Below are 19,552 nucleotides of genomic sequence, written 5' to 3'. Positions count from 1 at the left end.
TCTATCTACTTGTGATTTCTCTCTGTCAAATAAATAAATAAAATCTTTAAAAAAAAATAAAAAATAAAATAAAATAAAATCTCTTAAAAAAAAAAAGGAATTTAATGTCCTCCCATAAAACTTAAAACAACATTTATTTTCCTCATATTAGTGCTATACAATATATATTATAGCTATTTCAATCACAGTAATCAATTATAATTGGCAAAAAAAAAAATTATCACACAGGAGTAGAAATACTATAATCCCTCCCCGGTCATGAATTTCTTTTGTCGGAAATGCTTACACATGTGAATTTGTTTTTTACATATCATTTGGTAACCTTGAAAATATTTCAGTTCTCATATTCTTGAATTACAACCTACTCTTGTCAAGGGTTCCTGAAAATAGAACTTAGGTCTACTGCTGGAAAAGTGAGTCAGTAGCCAGGGCCGGAGCAAGGTTGGAAGTGCAAATGTCAGCTGTGTGCTCACAAAGGAGATGAGCGCCGCCATGTTTCTGAGCCTCTGCAGCTTCAAGCTACCCGTCTGTAAAGTGGAGCTAAGAATTAGGCGAGAAGTACCAAGTTCCTAATAAGCGCTTAGTTAATGATAGCTTCTAGTAGGCGGTAGTACTGTCCCATAGAAAGCAGTGTGAGGAAATAAAGGTCTTGGGGCCCCCAGATTTCCATTTGCCTGCCCTCCTGGGCACTGTTCACCAACCTGGAGGCCTTCGAATAGGGGCTTTATGCTCTGTTTCTTGGCCCCAGCTCCAAGGGAACATATTATGTACCCCCAGAGAGTCAAAGGCTATGGATGACCAGCCCAACCAAACCCATCAGGACTTTTGTGGAAAGAGAGTTGAGGGTTGAGCTAGGTGCTAACAAGCCAGTCTCCGGCCCCCAGGAGGGAGAGAGGAAAGGTAAGCCATGGAAGCCCATGCTGACAAAACCTGGGCACATTCCCCTCTGTCTTGTGGACGCTCACATATCTAATCTTAAAATATAAAAATAGTGGGAGCCTGGGTGGCTCAGTCAGTTGGGCATCTGGCTCTTGGTTTCAGCTCAGGTTGTGATCTCAGGATCCCAAGATGGAGCCCCGCATAGTGCTTGGCACCCAGCACAAAGTCTGCTTGAGTTTTTGGGCCTCTCCCTGTCCCTCTGCCTGTCCCCCTGCTCATGTGCTTGTGCTCTCTCTCTAAAATAAATAAATTTTTTTAAAAAAATTTTAAAGTATAAAAATGGCAAAATCTAAGGAATTTTAGACTGGCACAGGTAGTGGAGAGAGAGGCAGAAGGTTCTAGATACCTAAAAAAGGGCAGCGATGGTTCTGGAATGAAAGCAACTCTAGCTCATGCCTCATTAGGATAAGTGTCACTACTACACTGTAACCCTTGACTTCATGCGTGTCCCTCTGTTTTTTCTTTTTCTTTTTTTTAAAGATTTTATTTATTTATTTGACATACAGAGATCACAAGTAGGCAGAGAGGCAGGCAGAGAGGGGGAAGCAGGCTCCCTGCTGAGCAGAGAGCCCAATGTGGGGCTCAATCTCAGGATCCTGGGATCATGACCTGAGCCAAAGACCGAGGTTTTAACCCACTGAGCCACCCAAGCGCCCCGACCCTCTGTTTTTTTCTACATCCATTTCTTAATCTGAGGGACTTTGAAGTCAGGCAGATGGTATCAAGTCTCATTTCTGCTTCTCATTAGCTTTGCCACCCATTCCCTCGTCTGAGAAATGTGGATGAGTTACACCCACCTAAAGCAGAGGGTAAATTGAGTGAGAAAATGTACGTTGTATGCCTGGCACATAGTTGGGACTCAGTTAAGGTCGATTATCTTGTGCTGTCTTCCCCAAAGCACTCAGACAGACTGATGCTCATGCTTCCTCAAAGGGGAGGAGGAGGAACTTTCTTTAAGTTTCCCTTAGTGGAACTGGAAGCACAGGGATCACCGATTGTCGCGTGGTCTTTAGACCAGACTGGTAAATGGAGAGTGGCGGTTGATGCCATGTTGACCTCAGAAGGATGGGTGGCAGCTTAACTCAAGTGATTTTTTCAACACATTCTCATGACTGGTTGCCCCATTCCCCATCATTCCTCACCAAGCCTTATTTTTCTGAGAGTCAACTTGGTTCCATCAAACTCCTTCCCTCCAGGTTCTGCCCTGGGGTACAGTGATCAGAGCTGGAAGGTCTTGAAAGCATCCCCTACCCCATTATCGCCAGGAGGGTGCCTACATCTTGAGTGAATCAAGCCTACAAAGGAACAAATTCAGAGCTTCTTCTCCGTGTGCACGGGCACACTGTCATCATTCATGATTCTGTCTCTGCTCTCAGAGCCCTTTCTGCTCTAGACACAAATTTCCATGCTCAGCTTCCCTCTATAGGATTCTCCTCCCCTTATCTCTCTTTTATTCAGCCAGCAATTAGAATTTATTATTGTTTCAACCATGTTTTTCTTATTTTTTTCCTTAATTAAACTTTTTTTAATGAAAGTAAAATGGGCACATAGTTCAGAAGTCAAATAGAACTGAAAGACTTAGAACAAAAAACAGTAGTTCCTGCCATCCTGGGGAGGGGGTCTCTACCCAGTCTGTGTTAGAGTGCGTGTTTCCTAGATCCGTTGCCTCCCTGTCTATTGGTTTGCTCCTTTATTCTGATGGAGTAGCTCTTCCATCAGCTTCCTGTAAAAGTGCAAAGGGGGCCAGTTTTTAGAAACTTGTTTTTATTCTCCCCTTACACTTAATTGATAATCTCTCCGAGTATATAACTGAATTGAAAATCATTTCCTATAGAATTGTGAAGACATTTTTTATTGGCTTCTAGCACCAAAGGTATGTATTGGGGAGTCTGTTGTCCTTCTCTTCGCATATAACCTGTTTTTAATCTCCGAGACCTGGGTCTCTGAAGTTTCACAGGGATCGTTCAATATGGGTCTTTTCTCATTCGTGGTACTTGGTACTTAGTAGATCCTTGCAGTCTATGAACACCTGTCTCAGGGATAATTTCCTGTGTTACACCTTGGCTAATTGTCTCCCCACTATAGTCTTTTTTCTCTTTATTGACCTCCTATTAGTTGGATGTTGGACCTTTTGCTCTGATCTTTCCTTCTCTTATCTCTTTTTTCCTGTTATTTCTTAATTTCCTGTTATTCTTTCTAAAAAATGTTCTTTTATCTTACCTTCAAAACTGTATATGAAATAATCAATTTATGATTTGCTTTTTTTTTCTTTTTAAAGATTTTATTTATTTGTCAGAGCGAGCGAGAGCGAGCACAGGCAGACAGAGTGGAAGGCAGAGTCAGACGGAGAAGCAGGCTCCCTGCGGAGCAAGGAGCCCGATGTGGGACTCGATCCCAGGACGCTGGGATCATGACCTGAGCCGAAGGCAGCTGCTTAACCAACTGAGCCACCCAGGTGTCCCTGATTTGCTTTTTTAAATCTTTGGGATCTGGTCCTTATATAAAAAGAACTTCTTACAGTTGCTTCTTTAAAAAAAAAAAAAAAAAAGATTTATTTATGAGAGAGAGAGAATGTGCAAGTGAGGAGAGGGGCAGAGGGAGAAGGTCAAGTAGATTCCCCACTGAGCCAGGAACCCCAATGTGGGACTTGATCTCAAGACCCTGAGATCCTGACCTGAACCATAATCAAAAGTTCGATGCTTAACCAAGCCACCTGGGCACCCATATCCTATGACTGCTTCTTATAATATCCTACAAGATACTATCATTTTGCAGTTAATACCATTCCAATATCTTTAAGGTTGGTTTTTAAATTTTTTCCTTTTTGCTTCATTATCTTCATTTCTTTCATGTGTGTGTTCATGCGTTTGATATTTGGCTGGTCGGTCTCATTATGGAGATGTTCCACGAATGTTTAGTGATCCCTAAACCATTCACATTTAGAAGAGAAGTGCTAACGGGCTGGTTGGAAGTCTTTATGTGGGACTGTCAACAAAAAAATCACCAAGTCACCAATCAGCCTTTCTTTAGAAGATTCCCAAAAGCAAGATCTGGAATCCTTTTCTCCAGAGCCATTCAGTTTCTCAGGGTAAAAGACTCCTCTCTGCTGATGTGCCAGTGATAGGCATTCTGGGGAGTGCCCACTAAGGATTTGACTAGAGAAAGCTCATGGTCACTTTGTTTCCAGCCCTGTGCCTTTCTCCTGATCTCTGCTGAGCCTGGCAGCCCCCTTATCTATGGTCTCTCCAGTTCATTTTCTCTGAAGAGTAAATTTCTGTTCTCTTGTTGGAGAGTTGATTGGAAGGGGTGGGACCTGGCAGGGGCAATGGTGAGTCATCTGGCCGTCTAAGGTCCTAGTGTTGACCTTTGGGTCCAGCTACCACATGGGAAGACTTTCAGCTTTCCCACTAAGTTTAGCCTTCACCTCACCCATGACCTTTGCAGCTTGAGGTAGCTCCAGGTGCCCTGCTTCTCAGAGGTTTTGTGGTAGGTCAGCTCCTTGCCCTGCATCTAACACTTCTGCAGACACATTCTGTATTCTGGAAATATGTTCAGGTCTCACGTTCACACTGTATCAGTTGGGATGCTACAGGTGCAAGTGGCAGAAAACCTAGTCTTCCTAAATGTTTAAATAATTAAAAATTTTCTTATCACACGGGACAAGAAGTCCAGAGGTGAAAGGGCACCAGTCCCCAAAGATGAGGAATCAGCTCTTGTTCCCTGACTTTCTTTTACTCCATCCTCTTCTGTCTTCCAGTTTCATCTTCAAAATTTGTAGCAAGATGGCAACTGCACTTTCAGGGACATCCAGAAGAAGGGGGAGACCACTTTTTCCTTGTGTCTCATTATAAAAGTGAGAAAAATCTTTGCAACCACCCCCCAGAAAAAAATGTTTATGTATTTCTCATGCCCTTTTCCAAACCAATCATTAGCCGGATGAATGAGATTTCCATTATTGGTTTAGGGGTTCAATGGAGGCTGGGGAGTAACTACCATAAGGATCGCTGTATTTCTGCTGATCTCTTTGTTCTTCGGAGCCATGCCTTTTTGATCCCTTTACTGTGATTTTAGTAGTGTTTTGGGAGGATGAGGAGATAAGTGTGTTCAATCCATGTGGCCCATATAACAAAGTTCCTCAACTACTTCCTTATACATATCTGTACTAGTAGCTCGCTTTCTGGTTTTTTTCTGTTGTCGTTGTTGTTGTTGTTGTTTTCTTTTTGTTATGAAATTTTACCCACGTACAGAAAAGTAGAAGGAATATAAAATGAACACCTGCATGCCTAGTTTTAACAGCTGTAATATTAACATCTTGCTATTGTATTTACTTTATCTACATTTTCTGGTGACACATTTTGACGTAAATTGCAGATAACATGGCATTTCACCTCTAAAGATTTCTAAATGCATCTTTAAAAAGTAAAGATATTTTCCTATATAACCAAAATGCTATTAATCACACTTAACAAAATCCAGCTCACTTTTATCTCCTGCAGGACAAGGAGGCCCTATCACCATGGAGAAGGCCTCAAAAAGAGCCTGCTAGAAATTTTGGAAAAAATGTCAATGTCCATCAATAGACTAGTTAAGTAAATTATGATATATCCTTACTATGGAATATTGGGGAATATAAAAAATGATGATATGGGGTGCCTGGGTGACTCGGTGGGTTAAAGCCTCTGCCTTCAGCTCAGGTCATGATCTCAGGGTCCTGGGATGGAGGCCCACATCTGCTCAGCGGGGAGCCTGCTTCCCCTCCTCTCTGCCTGCCTCTCTGCGTACTTATGATCTCTGTCTGTCAAATAAATAAATAAAAATCTTTTTAAAAAAATGATGATATAGTTCTACACATTGAAAGATCTCTACAACTTTACTAGGCTGGGGGGGTAAAGCACATCTCAAAATAGTATGTACGGTGTGATCCAGTTCTTGCTTAAAAACGCATGTGCTGTGTATGCACAGTAGAGAAATCTGGAAGGATATAAATCAAAATGGTAATAACACTTGGATCTTGAGTGGCAGGATTATGGGTGCCATTTTCTCTCTTTGTATGTTTCAGCATTATCAAAATTGTTTCAGTGTTTGGGTCTCCAGCTATAAATAGGCAATAATGTTGTTGCCCCTTCTGATACAGGAGAGTAGGCATCTAGGAGTACACTTGAGGTGATGTATTCTCTGGACGATACACGTGAAACATGCAGAATGAATGGCATCCTTGCTTGCTTAAATACAGGAAGATGACAGTCAATAAATTGTCACACCAACAGAGTTTTTATAGTGACACTGCAAACTACCTGTGGCCTTGTTTTTGGTTTCTTGTGGATTTTGTGTGTGTGTGTGTGACAAAATATACATAAGGTGTGTTTACCATTTTAGGCCATTTCTAAGTGTATAGGTTCGTGGCTTAAGGACATGCACATCGTGGTGTGAACGTCACCACCATCCATCTCCAGAACTTTCTGTCATCTCGTAGAGAGACTCTGCACCCATCCCCAGTAGCTGGTAACCACTGTTCTACTTCCTGTCTCTGTAAACGTGACTATTGTGGGTATCTTACATAAGTGGAATCATACAATCTTCGTCCTTCGTGATTGTCTTATTTCACTCATCGTCAGGTCCTCAAGGTTCATCTGTGTTGTCGTGTGTCCAGACTTCCTTCCTTTTTAGGACTTAACTGATAGTCCATTGTATGGCTATATCATAAATATGTTTTATCCATTCATCTATTTATTGATGGACATTCAGATTGTTTCCACCTTTGTGGCTTTGCTTTTAAAGGACTATTTTGGGGATCGGTTTGAACTTAGCTGTTTGACCCCTGGACAGCACTGAGAATGACAATGAGGGAGAAGGGAGAGCAGAATGCAGAAAGCCCATTTTTTAAAAAGATCTGGATTTTGGGGTGCCTGGGTGGCTCATTCGGTTAAGCGTCTGACTTTGGCTCAGATCCCGATCCTCGGGTCCTGGGATCAAGTCCCGCATCAGGCTCCCTGCTCAGTGGGGATCCTGCTTCTCCCTCTTCCTTTGCCTGCTGCTCCGCTGCTTCTGCTCCCTCTCTCTCTCTTGCTCTGTTAAATGAATAAAATCTTTTTTTAGATAAAGGATCTGGATTTTTTTTCCTCCCAAACTTCTTTTTCTCCCTATTTCTCCCCAGTCACCTTCTGAAAGTGGAGAAGCAGGAAAAACAACTGATAGCTAACTCTGACTATTCCTCCTTTAAGTCTTTCACTGATAGCAATGTGTTTGGTTTGTTTTTGCTTTCTCCTTGGTTTGGTTTTTTGCTGCTCATGAAATCCATGGTACCTTTTCTTGTGACATTGCTTTTCAAGCTTAGCCATCATCCAGATGAGATCTGCTGGATTGTTCATACACAGGGAACGTGTTCATTCCTTCAGCGAGAAACACAGTTCCGCAGCACCTGCTGTAGGCCAAACATGCCAGCCTGTGGTTCTAGTGGTTTGTCAAAAGTAAAATGGAAACATTCATCCTCAGAAAATATGATTAAACAACATGTGGCTTGATACTAAGAAACCCATCTTGAGCTCTTAGATGGCTCATTTGGCTAAGCATCTGCCTTTGGCTCAGGTCATGATTCCAGAGTCCTGGGATCGAGCCCTGTGTTGTGCTCCCTGCTCAGCAGGGAGTCTGCTTCTCTCTCTGCCCCTCCACCCAGCTAGTGCTTTTCTCTCTCTCTCTCTCACATAAATAAATAAAATCTTTAAAAAGGGAAAGAAAAGAAAAAAGAAACATCTGGGGACACCTCGCTGTCTCTGTTGGTGGGTCCGTGGTGGAGCATGCATTTCTTGTTCTCAGGGTCATGAGTTCAAGCCCCACATTGGGTGTAGAGCTTACTTTAAAAAAGAAAAAAAAAAAATGGGGGAAAAAAAGAAACAGATCTAACTGTGGGGTAAGAGACTTCTGCCTCATCAATGGGACAAAGGCTTTTTCCATGCCAGTGTGTTAATTTCATAAAGCTGGAGTTTAGTAGCTAAAACCAAGTGTGGGACCATCTTCCCTCGTGACTGATATTTCGGTAATTGGTTTGAAGTTGTTTACTTGGTTGATCTTCCTGTCAGGTTCCACTTTCAGGAAGAAGCAGCTACATGACGAGTACAAATTACTTACATGCAAACGGATGAGTTATTATAACAATTCATTAGAAGACCGATTTTAAGTTAATTCTCTCTTACTGTATATTGTGTTCCACTTACATCGTTGGAGTTTTCCCCGGTTCCTGGACTTAAGCAGGGCAGAGCCTAAGCGCCCCTGGATCACTGTAGAAAGCTCGTTGATCCCTACCTGCTCCTAGCCTGAAGTTTTCCCTCGTGTAAATTTACCATTGGCCCGCCTTCCTTGATGTATCGAGAGAGAGCGGATCAGTCGCCTTCGGAGCTCCCTTCAACCCGGTGGGTCTTCCTCCCTCCGCCAAGTTCATTCTGTCCATTCTCTCTTGCCCTCAGACCATCTTCTGCAAATAGCATCAGCAGCAGCACGTCTTCAAACCACAGCGGCTACGGCCCGGAGCCCCCCCTGCCCCCCGCCGGAGGGGACCTCACCAGCCGGCTGTCGAGTGATGAAGGGGAGATGGATGGAGCTGACGAACCCGAGAAGTTAGACTGTCATTTCTCTACCCACCACCCCAGACCTCTTGCGGTAGGCCACCGTGTTTCCACCCATGTGTTTTCCGCCCCCGCCCCCTGGTACCCTGCAGGCGTTTAGGTCACCCTGTCGGCCAGCACCCATTCCTGGGGAGAGGCTGCCAGAACAGTGGTTGATGGAAAGGTTTACCCTGAGGTTGAACGACCGCCTTCAGTTTACCCTTGAACGTCCCAGAAGGAAAGGGCAGGGCTCCCACCTGGTTATAATCCTTTAAGCATCTGAGTAGCCGTGGTCCACCTTGCATTGAGAAGGCCTGAGAAATGGTGTTGATGTAAGTGTGCTGGGCAGTTGACCTTGCGGCCGTACCCGGCTCAGAATGGAGCCTCTGGTTTCCAGAGCCCGTCTAGTTCACCTGCTTTGGAAACCGTCTATCTTAGCAGTAAACCAGGTGCCAGCCCTAGCTGCTTTTCTCCCCTGTTGGTTCTGAATTTTATTGTTATTAGTAAGTATGACCATATGGCACCAGAACTGAGAGAAGGAATGTGTGTGTGTGTGTGCGCACGCGCGTGTGTGTGCACGCGCAAAGAGAGGAGGAAATATTGCACATCAGCATGATCACTGAGTCCAATTCCTTGAAAGAGTCTTCTTTCGACAGTTCAAAAGGTCATTGGAATCGAGGTGGGAAGTGTCAGGAGGCGTGAGCTAAAGGCTTTTTTACATTTGCCCTACAAGCACTTAAGGGACTTCATGGCTACCATCACAGAGCCAAATTCGGGGGGGCTGGAATGTGGGACCCCATGGCCTATTTGCTCTGGTCCCAGCTGGAGCCCTGCAAGGTTCCTTTGACTATCCCTAGATATCATGGGCTGTGTAGGGACAATCAGTCCTGTACTGGAGCACCTGGCTGGCTCAGCGAGTGGAGCATGTGACTCTTGATCTCGGAGTTGGGAGTTCAAGCCCCACACTGGGTTAAGAGATTACTTAAATAAATAAAATCTTTAAAAAAAAAAAAACAGAAACAGTCCTGCAACAGGATAGAGTGAGTGCCTCCTCCCTTCTATCCGTATGATGAATAAAGGCCAAATTCACTTCCTGTTTCTGGGGATGATGGTAACCTGTGGTTCACCAACACCCTGAGATTTGGCTGCTTAGACAGTGCAGAATAGGGATGGGGAGGAATGCCTCTGACTGCCAAGAACAGAATGTCGAACTCGTGTATAGTGTATATACACACAGTCATTGGTTCATCTTATGGAACAAGAGGTCCAGAGGTAGGTGGTTGCCTCCTTGGTTCAGCACCTCTGTAATAAGGTGCTACTCAGCGAGAATCTCTCAAGCCTCTTTGCCTGTCATCCGTGGTCTCCTGTGCCTGCGACAGCTCCCATGTCACACCCTCACCCACTGGCATTCTCCAAAGGCCAGAAGGGGACAAACAGAAAGGGAGTCTTCTTCTAAGGTGCTATCTTATATCATTTCTTAAGGAAGGAAAGCTTCCAAGGAGCTCCCCCAGCAGGCATCTGCTTCCGTCCAGCAGAAAAGGGTGACGAGCCTACCCCTGCATCAACTGGGGGCTCAGGACGAGGGGATTGCAGTGACACAGGACAAAAGTAGCCATGGTTCATCTCAAGGTTCTGGGAAGGGACCCCCATACACACCCCCACCCCATTCCTTACTCCCTGTTCCGTGTCAGATACCGGACCAAAAGGGCGGCTCCATTAGGTAGGAAAAGGTGGAGGGAGAAGTATGGGTGGACTGGCAGCAGAGCCAGCCACAGTGGCTGGGGCAGTGAGGACCCACAGCGCCATCTAAGGCACTATGGGTGGCAAAGAACAGGAGTCTCTTGGGCGTTAACCTTGCATCGGTATCAAATTAGAGACATGGGTAGCAAAAACAATAGGGAGCCTTCAGCTTCTGAGTCTGAAAGTGAGCCTGGGCTCTACCAGAAGGCCAGACTACAGAGCACGGGAGGTTTGTCCAAATGACAGGCTGCCAGGCTCCAGTGGCTTAGCTCAACTCTGGGCATGGCGGATTTGTGTGCCCTTCATGTTTTGCTGATTTAAATGTAAAGCCCATGGACTGTTTCCTTGCTTTGTCCTTTTCCTCATGGTCAATTGATACATTAAGTCATTTTTTGTCATGAACGGTCACTCAGGGTGTCTTTAGCAACTGGGACGAAGGAAGAAAAGATGTCTAGACCTGGAACAGCTCCCACATGCTGCTGGGGACTGGCTTCCACGTTGGAGAATCCCTTTTGTTTATTTTCTTGCTCCTTCTGTAAGCACTTGATAGGAAAGTGCAGGAAAGAGTTTTTCATCAGGATTACCAGATTTGACGGGTGACAAAATTTTCATGCAAAGCCCCCAAAACATAAGCAGAAACAAAACAAAAGCAAGGTCTTGCATTTCCTCCTAAGAACTGTTCCAAAGGCTGGTTCCAGGAAGGGTTTGTGGAATGAGTGCCAAAGCCTCTGTGTCTGGGATGGAGGCCAGGGAGCTGCTGGGAGGTCTGGGGGAAGGGGGAGAAGCTGTATTTGAGTTAGAGAGTCTTCTGCAGACTCGCCTGAGCTCTAGACCATCCAAATGTCACCTTCTCAGAGGTTGCTTCCTGAATTTCTGTCTGCAGGTCTTCTGGTTGCCCTAAATCATAATCCAGTGACGTTTGTTAAACATCTTACTGCACATACTTCAGCCACATGTTTTAAATGTGACGATTTGCTTTAAAAAACATTTTGTCGGACCTCATCTCTGCAATCCATTCTTTATCCCAGATCTCTTCCCTACCATCCTCACACTAAGGAGGAAGAAGAGAACGAGGCTTCCAGCCTTTATACACTTAAAATCAAGCAAGGCACATAGATTTTATTTACATAGAACATAAAACAGCCAATTCCAAGGTGACATGCAATAATGCATGCGATAGGTATGTGGTGGGAGCGAGAGGCATGAGGCTGGTCACATAAGAGCCACTGGAAATGAGAGTCTTGATTAGGCCACTGGGGGAGGGGAGAATTGGGACTTCACGAGAAGAGGGAAAGAGACAGGGAACAGAGGGAACAGCATGAATGAGCCAAGGGAACAGCATGAACAGAAGCGTGGTGACGGTGACATGTCACAGGGCAGCCCTAAAGTGCGGAGAGGTGGACATGAGGTCAGGACTGGGGAAGGAAGGAGTTTCTAGCCTCCCTGGAAGTGAAATGGCTCTGTTGGCAACAGATGGGAAAGCTCTGACCAGTTGGCGGACTGTGTCAGGACAAGCAGTGTCCATTACTGCAGGGAGGAGCAGGGAACCACCGAGTCCCTGGAGAAGACAGATGATATACCGTAAGCAGGCAGTGCTGAAAAACCCTCCCCACTGCTGGTTTGGTTTGGTTTGGTTTGTGTGTTTGTTTTTAACCTATAATACTGGCTCGATCCCAGGTGTGGAGAAGGTAGCCCTCAGGGCCACAGAAAATTGAATGTCACTACGGTCGAGTCCTAACGCGAGGTTCTGCAGAAAATCGAGAGCACCACAGAAATATTTTTGGCTTCAGTACTATTTGCTTCTTTATTTTGAGTAAAATTGTACCCCTGTGTGTTTTTGTGCAAATGTTATTTTTCTCTGCATGGTTTATATTAGCTTATTAACCTGTAATCAAAATTAAAATGTTTTTTCCCCTCACAGTTTTGCTCATTCGGGAGTCGCCTCATGGGACGAGGGTACTATGTGTTTGATAGAAGATGGGATCGTTTTCGATTCGCACTAAACTCCATGGTAGAAAAACACTTGAATTCACAGATGTGGAAGTAAGTGAGCCGTTTTTGTGCAATATACGCTCAGAGCTGCCCCGAGACTGTCTGAACCCTAGCTTTCTGGATGAATGTGGTAGTTGACTTTTCATGGAACAAAATGATTCTGAAATCGGGATCCCTGCTTAATTCATAAGTACCAGGTCTTCTTAATGGCTTTCCGACAGTTTCTCAGAGATGCGTACAACGTGTGGTATGCCTTGTCCTCTCTGGAGATCATTTTTGCGTTGGTAATCTTCTAAACTAAGTGAAAAAGGCATTAGATAAGATCTCGTCTACTTAAGACTGTTAAAGGGCCTTTTGCTATGACTAAGAACATCTAAGGATACTAAGAATATGCCTCTGTCTGTAATGTTAATGCTACAATGTCGATACTAAAATTTTCACAATGGTTATGGACCAATTTCTAATTGTTTAATGTCCTGTGAGAAAAATACATATGGCGGCCAACAGGGCGGGTCCTGAGTGATGTTGGAAGTTGGTTAAGCTTGTCTTTGGCCCTTCCCGCCTGGCTAGAGCTCTCTCCTCACCTCTCCCTGAACTTCTCTGCCCTCCTGCCCCAGCTTATGTTCCATTTCTCTGAGCCCCCTTTCTTCTCCAGCACCTCCCGGTGTATTTACATCTTAACAAGAGACTCATAAAAAAGGGGAGGAAACCTCCTGCCTTAGCCAAATGCCCTTGTGTAAGAATGACAAGCTAGACCGGCTGAGAATGCACGGCCAGCCCGCACCCCCACTCCCACAGAAGTGAGCCTCTAGGACATCATAATCCACTAGAGTCATGGACCTCAGGGCTGGGCCCAAGTGGGTCAGGAAAGCCACGGGTGAATCCCGAACCCCACCCAGGGAAGCCGAGGAAAGGCGGGAAGGCGTTCCTGAGAATGGGATGGGGTGCGGTGGGGGGACATGGGAACAGAATTCAGAGCTGACCCCTGTCCCAGGCAGCTGTGGCCCCTCAGCCCCTTTTCACTGCAATGCCCAGATAGCCTCCAGACCCGACCTTCTAGCAGAAGCCAGCCCCGCAGGGTGTGCGGGCCGCTGTCCCAGGGGACTCCGTGGTGACACTTACTACCAGATAGGCAAGGGCCACAAGAGAAGCTTATCGCTTCTTCTCACGGAAGTGATAGCTCAGTGTGTCTGAAGGGCGCCCTCGGTGTCTGCCTGTGACCGCCCTAAACAGCCGCCCCCGGGCGCTGCATGTGGGGTTCCTGGGTTCCCGGTGTTTGGGTGGTTGACTCTGGTGCGCTTGCTCCCCCAAGATGGCAGCCCGCCCCGGGGGTTCCCGCAGCTCTTTGCGCTCCTGTGTGGTGGAAGTGTAAATCCCGGACACGTGGAAGGAATGTGTTGATCTGTATTTCGCTACCTGGTGTCCTGTCAGCTCAAGCTCCATATTCCTTTCCTCCTCAGGCACAGAAACCCGAGCCCCAGGGCGTCAGGTCCCTCCCCCCTTTTCAGGACTTGCCTAACCAATCTGCTGTCACTGAGCAACATTGGGGCTGCCTGGGTGTCAACTCTGGAGAGCGTAGCACCCCGCTGCCCTCTCAGCCTCGCTGCCCCAACCCCAGGCCCCGACGGGCCCGAACCTGGAGGCATGGCAGCCGATGGGGGCGTGGAAGACATTAGGAAGAAAAGGAACGGCCAAGACTCTTTTTTCTTTAACAAGCATTTAACTCTGCATCAGGAGACGCCAACACAGTATTCTCTTTCAGCCAGGTCAGCATCTGGAGCTCCATGCCAGCTGGCAGGGGAGGAGGGGTGCTGTCCGTAATTTATTCGCATCTGTGGGCTTTTGGATGGGACTTCCTAGGCCAGCGTGCAAAGTTGAAACCAGGGCACAGCCCGCAGAGCTGAAGTCCACTGCCACTCACCTAGAAAAACACATAAACTGTCGAGCCAGGGAGGCAGGGGCTTCCTGAGACAGTGAGCCTAACCACATGCCCCTCGCCCTGCTTCACCCCTGCCCTCTCTCTCCTCTGCCTCTGCCCTCCACTTAGGGCTACTGGGGAAAAGAAGACAAGGGACAGAAAGTAGATGAGGAAAATAGCATCTACTATCCTGAGCGGCCCCGGGTAAGAGGTTCGACTCCAGCCCTGCTTGTCCACGCAAGTCAAAACACGCTCACGTGACTGACTCAGTGGGAAAGTTGCAAATCGGGGCATTCGGAGTCGATCCCGGTTAAGGCCATTGCTCGGGGTCCTCCCTAAAGGAGCCATCTGGTATCTGTAAATAACATTTGTTAACAAGTCACTGCCAAACCTCTGCCCGCATGTATTTCTGTCCCTACTTTAGCTGGTGAGAAAATGGAGTCAGGGTAAGACGGCGCGGGCTGGCGACAGACGGCAGGGAGAGGGAGAGCGTGCTAAGCCCGTACAGCCTGAAAAGTCTGCCCAAAAGCATCAGGGCGGCTTGTGCCTGCCAGACCATTTGGAGGGCGTGTCCAGGCCTCCGGGGTCTGCTCTCCTGGGAGTCCCTTCCCCGCATGCATAGTAACGTTGCTGCTGCTGAGAACTCACCCGCTCACCCGTCCACCCTCCCGTCCATCCATTCATCCATTCACTCATCGGTTCATTGCAACAAGTACCGAGGAGCCCTGGCTGGGTGCCGACAGGACCTTTTATGTCCTTTGGGCTTAAGAAAAGGTAGATTTTCGAACGGCATCACGCCCACAGTGGATTTGGCAACATTTTTTCTCTTATATTTGATCCGTTTGGTCTGATGTTTTCAAGGACCCTGTGCTGCTTCTGTATTCAAGGATTCCTCTGGATTCCACCCTAAAGATGGAAGCCATAAGCTCCACCAGATTGCAGGCAGAAGACCGAGTCCTCAGGGCAGCGCTTAGGAGAGGAATGTCCTCCTCGGTGGGGCCTCTTTGGGGAGTCCAGGGGCACCCCGTCCTGCTGCTCCTCCAGCTGAGAGGGTAGCCAAGGAGCCAAGGAATTTCAAGAGGCCGAGAGGCCCCATCTCACACCTACTAGAAGCCTGGGGGTTCAGGTCCCAAGTCTCCCCACCTGCCAGTGCTGCTTTCAAAGAAAGAGCGCTAGTTCCTGACTGCTGGGGGGTGGGGGGACTCGGCTCCCCTGAAAATGATTTCCGGGGAAGCAGGGAGAGGTGAGCGAGGGGAAAGATAGGAAAGTGCCCATTTGGAAATACTCACCTGGCTCCTGAGGTCAGTATCCTTTCTTGCCCCCAAAAAAATCAGGAACAAAGGGTGACCCCAAGGCCCCTGTGCCCCTCCCAGTTCCCAGAGTAGCGGCGACACCGAGCCAACCATGGTTTGGAGGTGAGAGTCAATAGACGGAATTGACAGGATGGCCTCAAGAGTGACCCGCCACCTGCTGCTGGCCTGGGCCCCCCAACCTCCTGGAAGAACCCCACCCTACCCCCCAGTCCCCTGTGTTTTCCTGTGCCCATATCCTGCATCTGTCTTCAGAACAAACTGGAAATTCCTGACCCCCTGGTCGGGATCCATGGGGGATCCCGTCCTAACCCAGGTGTGGGAAGACCTGTGCGAGGGCCGCCGCACCCCCATCATAGCTCCTCAGAGTGAGAGCTGAGGTTGGGTGTGGTGAATAAGAATAAATCGGAGCCAGCAGCCCCAGCCCGGAGCTCACGTGTTCATGCCTCTCTACAGAATAAAGCGGAGGCAGCAGACAGCAAAGGCAAGAGGATGCTGGCCTGCCAGCGGAGGGGGGAGGCAGGGGAGGGTTGGGCAGAGGACAGGAGGGACTGGGAGGCCCCGAGAGGGAGTGTACAGGACTGTCCCCCCAGGTACAGGTGGCAAAGCCCTGTCCTCACACTTCTTACATCAAGCCAGGACCTACCTGTGAAAATGACAGCTTCTCATTAAAACTCACCGTCATCACTGCCAAAAAAAAAAAAAAGAAAGAAAGAAAGAAAAAGAAAAAGAGGGAGAGAGAGAGAACACTGTCGGGGAAATTTTTATTCTAAATGACATTCACCTTTATTCATGAACCCAAATCGGCCATTATCTGGTAGCCAAGCATGGAGAAAAGGATCTGAAAACCTGAAAGTGACTCAGACTAGGTTGCTGGCTGTTGCAATGGGGGGAACCGCAGGGAAGGGCCATAATTCAGAGTCTGACATCCTCCAAGGCTTCATCTTCCATAGTGTGGTTCGACCCGGGGTTTCCGTGGAGCCCTGCCGCTCACACGTGCTCGAGCCTCTGGAGCGCTGCCAAGCCTGTTTCTCACGGTTTCTCTTTCACTCTTCTCTCATGTTTAGGAAGATCCCTCCTGCGGCAGATAGCCCCATGCCCTCGCCAGCAGCCCACATCACCACCCCCGTTCCAGCATCCGTTTCCCAGCCTTTCAACAACCCCAGTGCCGTGTATCTTCCTTCAGCTCCCATCAGCTCGAGACTCACCTCTTCCTACATAATGACATCAGCCATGCTCTCAAACGCACCTTTTGTGGCGTCGCCGGACCCGAGTGCCCTCATGTCACACACCACAGCTTTCCCCCATGTGGCTGCAACCCTCAGCATCATGGACTCAACCTTCAAGGCCCCACCCGCCGTGTCCCCGATACCAGCCGTCATACCTTCCCCATCCCACAAGCCATCCAAAACCAAAACCAGCAAATCCTCAAAAGTCAAAGACCTGTCCGCCCGTAGCGACGAGTCTCCAAGTAACAAAAAGAGGAAGCCGCAGCCTTCGACTTCCTCCTCCTCCTCCTCATTAACCCTGCCGACATCCCTCTCGTCTCCATTGTCAGGGCCCCACAGAAAGAACTGTGTCTTGAATGCCAGTTCAGCCTTGAACTCCTATCAGGCGGCCCCTCCCTATAACAGTCTGTCTGTGCACAACTCAAACAATGGGGTGAGCCCACTCAGTGCCAAACTGGAGCCCTCAGGACGGACCTCGCTGCCCGGCGGCCCCGCGGACATAGTGAGACACGTGGGCTCGGTGGGCGGCAGCAGTGACTCCTGTCCCCTCTCTGTGCCCTCCCTTGCAGGGGACCTCTCTCTGGCCTCACACAATGCCGTGTCTTCGCTGCCCCTCTCTTTTGACAAATCAGAAGGAAAAAAGCGTAAGAACTCGAGTTCTAGTAGCAAAGCCTGTAAAATCACTAAAATGCCTGGTATGAATAGCGTTCACAAAAAGAACCCTCCCAGCCTTCTCGCACCGGTGCCCGATGCCGTTAACAGCACCTCCTCTCGGCAGGTAAGGGACCTGTGCTTCTGGGGGGCCTCCTAGCGCTGCCTCTGTGGGCTCTGGGGGACGGAGCAGGCCGGGCAGCGCCCCTGCTGAGCCGGGTGGCTCAGGTCAAGACCAGAGCGGCCTCTGTTCTGAGGATGGTTTGGTGAACACATACTTAAGGCGGCTGTCGCTGTGGGCTGGGCCGTTCGAAGCACTGTGCAAAAGTTTAAAAACTTTAAAAACCCGGCCACCCAGAGCGGTTGGTGCATTTGTTATCACTGCGTTACAGATGAGGAAAGTGAGGCGCGGGGGGGGGGGGTGCTGAGTTCCCCCGCCACACCTGTCTCTTCTGTATCTTGAGCTCTGAGAACGATTGCATTAAATCTGATCTCTGGGAAGCCCCCGAGGAAGAGCCCGAAGCCCAGGCAGGTTCAGTGATAGGCGGGGGAGGGGCTACCTGGGATGTGGTGGCTGGTGCTGCTGCCTCCTGGGTGCCTGAGCGTTCCCGCTTCTCACCCCAGCCAACACAGACATGTCCAATGATGCCGCTGTGCAAGTAGGAGGGTGTACAGTGAGGAAGACCGGGAAGATGGGGTGAGAAGAGTCCAGGCTCAGGCATTCTCAAGCCTGGTCTTTTCCGGTAGGGGGGCTATTTGGAGAGGCCCCACCCCCTCCTGGTGCCGCTGCTTGGGCGTCCAGGAGTGGGTGGAGGTGGCAGAGGGCCACATTCACAGGCCTGCCTCAGAGCCTGAGCCCCACAGCCCAGACGGTGGGCTGCGGCTGCCCAGGTTTAGAGTTAAGTGGGCCGGACCCTCGGCCCTGTGTGGGGATGAGGACTTGAGGGGGATTCATAAATCACAAGTAGACACATGAGAGACAGCCCGTTTGGGTCCCAAGGGCCAGACTAGCTGCACACTGAGGCGAAGGTGAGACCGAGGGAGATGTAGGTCCTCTCACTGGAGCCCGGGACGCTCACGCCCGTCTGCAGCTGTGGCAGGTGTCCCACTGTTCTGATCCCCGCACGCCCAGGCATGTAGGGGAGGCGGGCTAGCACCCACAGGGCCCTCTCCTGAGACTACACTGCTGGTCTGGGCCACCTTCGGGCATCAGGATGATGAAGAGCAGAACCAGCACTTTCTGAACTTGAATGTGTAACAGGAATCCCCTGGGGTTGTGTATTCGAGCGGAGTGGAGGGTCTTATTAAGATGCAGACCGAGTCAGCTGGTCAGGGGTGTCACTGCATTGGGTTCCAGGCCACCCTGACAATGAGGGGCTTGAACTCAACCCGGAGATCCCTCCTGCGAGATTCAGATTGCAACAGTCAGGTATTTACCGACTGAGCCGTCCAGGCGCCCCCTAGTGGCACCCGTTTTAGATAAAGTTCTAGGCGCCAACACTTAGGGGATGAGCTCTGTTCCAAGCACTTCAGATATATTCATTCACTTAATTATTACCTTACCCCCCATTTTACAAATGAGTAAACCAAGGCACAGGAAGGTTAAACAACGTGCCCAAAGTCACACAGCAAGGAAACAGTGGGGCAGAGATCCAAACCCAGGCAGTCTGGCTCTGGAGTCTGAGCCCTTAACCTCCATGCCTCTGTGTTCAGGGAATACCTCTGTACTGAGTCAGCGATGTCCTCTTTGCCCTTGGGTCAGCAGGACCGTAAGAAATGTTTAGCTAACACAATGAATTAGTCAAAGCGAGGGGTGAAATGAACATCTATCAAGAGGGAAATTTAAAAAAAAAAAAAAACTGATGCCTTGAACAGCTGCCTCGGGTCTAGCTCGCACTGGCTCTCGGCTGCGAGTGATACCTGGGTGCTTGTCACCAGGCCATTTAGAAAAGCCTTTGTCTAGGGTCACCACCACCCCCCCCCCCCCCCCAGGTGATGTCCAAGTGCTGGGGAAAAGCCTTTGCAATCTGTGGATTCTTGTAGGAGACTGGGAGAAGCATGACCTAGGTTGAGAAAGGCAGGGTAAACGTGCTTTGGGAACCAAATGGGGATCTAATTGTATCTGGTAGGTGTAAGGCCAGAATTTCTCACAGAGGTATTAAATTGAACAAAAAA

The 19,552-nt window shown here is 48.5% G+C and overlaps 1 protein-coding gene across 8 annotated transcripts in view; it reads left to right on the top strand.

Annotated features, from left to right (window-relative positions):
• ATXN7L1 (ataxin 7 like 1) overlaps positions 1-19,552 on the top strand; it is a 236,254-nt gene that overhangs the window by 211,696 nt on the left and 5,006 nt on the right. For 6 of the 8 annotated variants that reach the window (XM_059397014.1, XM_059397013.1, XM_059397015.1 and 3 more), the window contains 4 exons: positions 8,400-8,592; positions 12,199-12,320; positions 13,730-14,035; positions 16,565-17,504. In XM_059397014.1, the coding sequence (XP_059252997.1) occupies positions 8,400-8,592; positions 12,199-12,320; positions 13,730-14,035; positions 16,565-17,504 (1,561 nt within the window). The remainder of the gene's footprint in view (positions 1-8,399; positions 8,593-12,198; positions 12,321-13,729; positions 14,036-16,564; positions 17,505-19,552) is intronic. The other 2 variants (XM_059397018.1, XM_059397017.1) reach the window with 1 other exon arrangement.

Source organism: Mustela nigripes, chromosome 4 (assembly GCF_022355385.1).
Source record: "Mustela nigripes isolate SB6536 chromosome 4, MUSNIG.SB6536, whole genome shotgun sequence".
Lineage (NCBI taxonomy): Eukaryota > Metazoa > Chordata > Mammalia > Carnivora > Mustelidae > Mustela > Mustela nigripes.
The sequence above is the reverse complement of the archived record's forward strand: the minus strand, read 5'-3'. Positions and strand labels throughout refer to the sequence as shown.